General features: G+C 44.9%; 1 protein-coding gene across 8 annotated transcripts in view; it reads left to right on the top strand.

Annotated features, from left to right (window-relative positions):
* LMBR1 (limb development membrane protein 1) overlaps nt 1-5,517 on the top strand; it is a 131,629-nt gene extending 126,112 nt beyond the window's left edge. For all 8 annotated transcript variants that reach the window (XM_086394694.1, XM_086394696.1, XM_086394695.1 and 5 more), the window contains one exon: nt 2,473-5,517. In XM_086394694.1, coding sequence (XP_086250820.1) covers nt 2,473-2,558 — 86 coding nt within the window. In that variant the 3' untranslated portion in view covers nt 2,559-5,517. The remainder of the gene's footprint in view (nt 1-2,472) is intronic.
* Nucleotides 5,518-6,000: the final 483 nt, after the last annotated feature.

Raw genomic sequence — 6,000 nt, forward strand, 5'->3', positions numbered from 1 at the left:
TCTACTCATGTCTGTTTTACTGTGAATTTATCCTAGGAGACAGTGGCTGATGAAATACTGGGCAGAAAAGGAAGAGTTACATCTCATTTCAGCTGAAGCCCCAGACACTTTGGGAATTTTAATGCCCAGGTTCCATAATGCTGGTCAGATTAAAATCTAAAGATAAAGTGGGAATCAAACAGTCCTCTTAGCCAGATGTTTAGAGTTATATTTTCATATTTAGCTTGTTGTAGCACCAGCAATATTAGTTACCCATAATCTCAGATAAATTCCTACTTATCATTCACTAAAATGAGATGGTGGTAAATGCTGCTACTAAGTCGCTTCAGTCGTGTCCGACTCTGTGTGACCCCAGAGACAGCAGCCCACCAGGCTCCGCGGTCCCTGGGACTCTCCAGGCAAGAACACTGGAGTGGGTTGCCATTTCCTTCTCCAATGCATGAAGTGAAAAGTGAAAGTGAAGTCGCTTAGTCGTGTCCGACTCTTCGTGACCCCATGGACTGCAGCCTACCAGGCTCCTCCGTCCATGGGATTTTCCAGGCAAGAGTACTGGAGTGGGGTGCCATCAACTTGCAGTAAATTTAGCATTTGAGTCGGGTGTTTTGGATATCATCTTGCTAAAGAAGTCTTTATTACAATAGTAAGGTAGGGGACTTCCTTGGTGGTCCAGGGGCTCCCAATGCAGGAGGCCTGGGCTCAATCCCTGGGCAGGGAACTAGATCCCACATGCCCCAGCTAAGACCTGGCACAGACAAATAAATAAATAAATAAAGTAGTAAGATATAATTTACCCTAAGGTAAAGCTTGTGTATGTTGTATTGGCTCTTTGACCATAAGAGGCAGTGGTGTTATCAAGAGCTATGTAGAACATCTAATAAACATAGTTTTCCTAAGGTTTTCTGTTACTCTTTGGAACGCTCTAAGGAGGCAATACTTGATACCTAGAAAAAGATCCTCATTAAGTGTATATAATGTGTGAATGATCTGAAATCTTAATATGATTTCACTGAGGATCATATAATTTGATCAGAAAATATAAAACTTAACCATCTCCTTTCTTTTTCTTCTTTTGTGTGTTGGGGATGGCGCGGGAGGGCTTTTTCCCTCTCCTGCTGTGGGTTGAGAATCACAGTCTTTCTCATAGAGCCTCTGGCACAGGGCAGCCACTGGGAATTCACCTGCCGTGATGGTGGAACCGGTGATGATTTCTACAGTAGAGAAACACTGTAGTTTTTCCAAATAGATAACCTGTGCCCCACCCAGGTTTGAGAAGTAGCTCATCAGAATAATGGCCCCTGAAGGGGCTGAGTCTCCCCGAGGGCTGACCACCTGGTGGCCGTGCACCCTGCCTGCCGCCCCCTGCAGCCAGCCTGTGTTAGCACACTGCCCCGTGTCTGTGTCCCTCTGGAGCTGTAGGCGCCTTTCGTCACTCAGCGGCTCAGCCACTCCTGAAACCGGAACTGTGTGTGTGTGTTTGACTGACTTATTTTTTCCTTCCCAGTCATCCATCATAGACAGGCTCAATTTCACTTTTTTTCCATGAAGATATGCAGGTGATAGAAATTTTAAAATTTGGAATGTTGTGTTGGCTTGTGAGGGGTATAAAATTGTATATCAAGTTAGCTAGAAAACTACTTGAAATTTTAGGGGGAAAAATCATCCAAGTATATTTTTACAAATATCTGAGCCTCATAAAAGTCATTCCCTGGAAATCTTTTCCACGGGTGTGCTGCTTATGTGTTCTTGAATATCTTTATGCTTCGTTTTGTTAAAGTGCTCAGAGCTTTAGTGCCAGTTAAATACTTGAAACTTCCTACCAGCTTTTGTGCCCACGCAGGCACAGTGCTGCCCAGTGTGTCAGTGCCCTGTGAGCCCTCGCCGCGTGGTAGAGGGCAGGGGCGCAGCTCCCGAGGCAGGATGCGCGTTGACTCAGTGTTCAGGCTGCTCTTGGTCCTTTCCTTCTTCTTGGTAACACTCTCCGTTGCTTTTCTTTTTCCTTACATGCTTAATGTCTTAGTGTGTGTTCCCCTGCATTTTCCTGTGAGTGTGTATGTATGAGTGTATTTTAAAACAAAAATGGGATCATCTTTGTTTCAGGTTATTCCCTAAGAAGGGCACTTGAGGATGGGGATAAGCTTGCAGGCGCAGGTTCATTAGAAGTTGCTCCTGGGACCGAGGTGGAGGGCGTGGCGTGGCGGGGGCTGTGTGGAGGGCAGGGGCTCTGCCCTCAGCGGAGGAAGCTGAGCCTGCCCTGTGGGAGGCTGGGTGAGGGGACAGCTCCTGCACGAGGGGAGGCTTGGCTTCCCGCCAGGCACCTGTCTTCAGCGGAGGCCCTGGGCGCTGCCGGTGGGGCATGGAGCCCTTTCTTGCTGCAGGGAGTGTGCCACGCGGCAGTCTCCTCAGGAGCACCTCATGTTCTGCCCAGCCTCTCAGCAGTGCATTAGTTCTTACATTTTCTTCATTTTTCTGCAGGGCTTCATAAACTGCACTTATCAGATACGCCAAGGGATTCAGACACAGCAAAGCCTTCTGCAAACGGGCATCAGAAAGCACTGTGAGGCCCCAGCGCCACTCTGCAGTCGAGAGCGAGCACCCCACACTCGTGACATTCCCGCCAGCCAGGCCATCCCGCTGACCACGGTCCATGTGTCGGGCCTGTGCCTGCCTGTGTCCCCGTCTTCATAATTTGAGGGCTTGGCTGTCGCAGGTCGTCTCCTCTTTGTTTGCCTTTGGGTGGACCTTATAGTTTCCAGCCAAGCGCAGGCTCCTCCAGGCAGCACGTCTTCTGGGGGACATGCTTGCTTGCATCAGCTGTGCAGCCATGAGGATGTGAGAAAAGGCAACTTTAGGGCTTTCTAAGGATTCATGTAAATCTCATTATATAGTCCATTCAAAGTGTAGACACCTACATGAAAGGCATCCTTCCTTAGTCCTCAGATGGGCAGTTTCTGCAAAAAAATGGAAGTTTATAGGTGTTACTGCAGTGGCTGCATTGAAACTGTCATGGTTGCAAATGACATTTTCTACTTCCTTCAAGAAAAAAACAAAAGCATAGTTCTGACTTAAGTTACCAAATATTGACTGGAATTTGAGTTAAGGGAAAAATACACAACTCTTCTAAACCTGAGCCTTGGTAGAATGCACAGGAATCCGTCTGCTGTCCAGTGTGATAAGCTATAGCAGGATATGTTGCGTCGTCATATTTTCTGACAGTTTATGTGTAAATAATTCAATATTACCTCTCAAAACATAGTTGCCAGTGTTGAATACACTTGTAACTTAGATTTTGCCTTATAGGCTATATGTACACTCAGTTTTTTTTTTAAACATTTTTTTCAGGAATCTTGTAATTCCCTGTAATCCTGTGTCCATTATGGAACCGTAAATCCTCTGTGGTAGAAAGCCCTTCTTTCGCCTTCGGTCACTTCTGCACATGCCAAGTTAAGCCTCAGACTTACAAAGGTGATCATTTAAAGCCAGAACACACAGCGTCAGCCAGCGTTCGTGGTGTCAGGACTGTTCTGCAGTGCATCGTGACCTCACGCTCATTCAGTTATTAAACTGTAAATAATTGTGGGGACAGGTTTTTGACCTCAAGTCCACTGAGTAAAAACTATACCGTGGTAACTCTGTGTCACCTTCGCTAGGTTAGAGCACCAGAAACTGTGCATCAGAAGCAGGAGGCGGGCCCCTCACACGCAGTTCATACCATGAGGCCTAAAGTGCGTGTGCCCACATGCACTGTGTGTGTGGCCGTAGAGTGTCTGTGTTCAGACACAAGTAAAAGAATAGTTTTCTCAGATTGTTGAATTTAAAGGTTCTGGGGAGAGAAATTTATGAAAAATAGGCTGTATATATTTGACAAAAAATTTCCACTAAGAACCAAAATTATAAGAAAAGTAACTCAGCTCCATGTGTAGACTTCTTTATTTATATCTCTGCATTTCCTTCTGAGTTTCTCTTGTTAAAATGCAGCTTAGTTTCAAAACAAAAGAACATTTTGTGATTCTAAATGACCCTCAGTACATACAAGCAGTCTAGTGTGGGTGAATTTCTCAGCGTAAGATCCACGTACTGAGAAAAATTTATAAAAAATGGCTTTCTTCAATTTTACTGGTAATTATACCTATTTAAGCATTAGTTGGAGGTTTTGATTTTTACTGAAACTTGCTTGCTTTGAGCAGACCAGGTCAAGGGGAGAAGAGAAAAAAGTTCCTTTAAATAAAAGAATATTACTTTTAACTTACACCACTTTCAGGGCACACATCCAGAAGAGCTTCTGGGTATTTGTAAGATGTCTGAAAATTTTTGAGTAAAGTATTAAACTTTTCAACATCTGTATCATCTCTTTGCTCATCTTAAAGTTTCTTTCCATCAGAGGATGTAAGCCAGGTTTGGATCAGTACGGAGTGAAATGTAAAATGGATTTTTCAAGCTCTCATTGGGTGCTTCTTCACTGCTGTGTGGAATAGAGGTATGGTTTTAAACCTTGGGCCTCGGATGTGTTCTGTGTGAACAAATACAGGTTGTTACGTCCTCGGTCTGCACGTAATGACAACCACTTGAGACTACAGATACCCCGTATATTCCCGGTCACATCCACAGTCCCGTTCCTGAGTGAAACGCTCATTCTAATCTCAGGCGCTTCTCTCCGACACATGCTGGAGGCTGGTGCGTGGCCCTGTGCTGGGGTTGATGGGGGGCAGCACGTGGAGCTGGGCCCACAGCCAGGAGTGCCGTTGGGCGGGGGGCGGCGCCCAGGAGGCCTCGGGCCGGAGGGCCCCGCGCTGCAGTCAGACGCCCAGCTGCCCTGCTCCTGAGTGGGCGGGGTACGTCAGTGACGGATTTAATAAGGCTCCTCTCACGTTTTCTCACTTCTGGGAACCAATGTATTGGTTCTGTGGTATTTAAATGTGTTGGTTACACATTTTACACATACAACATTTGTAATGATCTTCACTGATTTTCCAAGGTATTTCTTAGGTTTAAAATTTATTTAGCATTAGGTACATTCTCTATGAAAACGAACCTGCTGTAAATGTGAGACTTGATGTGAAGACTCTGTGTGCACACACGTTAGCACCTTCTGTGCCACGCTGAGGGGCGGGCAGCAGATGAGAACGAAACCTCACTGGTGGTTGTCACACCTGACCTGGGGCAGTGGCTTCTGCCTGGCTCTGCTGGGGGCACAGGTGACCCCTGTGGCCTCAGTGGTCACCGTGTTTGCTTACAGCACAGGCTTACGTCGTGCTCCTCTGTGGCTCTCTGTGTTGTTAGCACAGTTCAGTGTATTTAGTGTATAAAGGCAGTGCTTGCGATGAGGATGTATGCGGTACTGACTATTTACACTTTTAAAAACTGGTATGGTGTTACTTTGAAAATAGTGTTTGGATGCACTGGCAAATGATTTTTGTTTACAGAGTGTTTTGTTTACAAATTATCAGTCTTGTTTGTTTCTATGAGATTACTTTTAGTGTGACTTTCTCAGAAATTAAAGTTTTACAAAAAGTGATTTCATATTTTGGTTTACAAGTACTCAAATATTTGTGTTTTTGTTTTTTTATCTTAAATACCCTCATGGCTAAAACTTAAGGGTGCAGGTTACGTTCATTTCAGTCTTACGAAGGGCAGTAGTTACTCTGGTGGAATGGTAAGTTGAGGAAGAAGTGCATGTTTTCTGCCCTTTTTGTTGGGGAGTTTTTGGTAGGTCAATTTCTTGCGACCTAAAATGATTGAAATCATGTATGTTATGTTATATATTTGACTTACTTAGATACGATTTCTCTAATTTTTTCCACTGAAGGACTGAGCCACATACCTGACTGTGGTCTGGGCAGCTTAATCCAGAGTCTTTGGAAGGCACATGCCCTTAGCATCTGGTTCATTCACTGACAGAAGCCTCTCCGGCAGTGACTTTCAGACTTCTGACCACAGTAAGAAATCCAGTTTACAGTGTAACACACACACTTCTATGCATACAAACAAAAATCTAAGAAAACA

The sequence above is a fragment of the Bos grunniens genome, chromosome 4, assembly GCF_055505025.1.
Source record: "Bos grunniens cultivar Pamir isolate PY7600 chromosome 4, Bosgru_T2T1.0, whole genome shotgun sequence".
Lineage (NCBI taxonomy): Eukaryota > Metazoa > Chordata > Mammalia > Artiodactyla > Bovidae > Bos > Bos grunniens.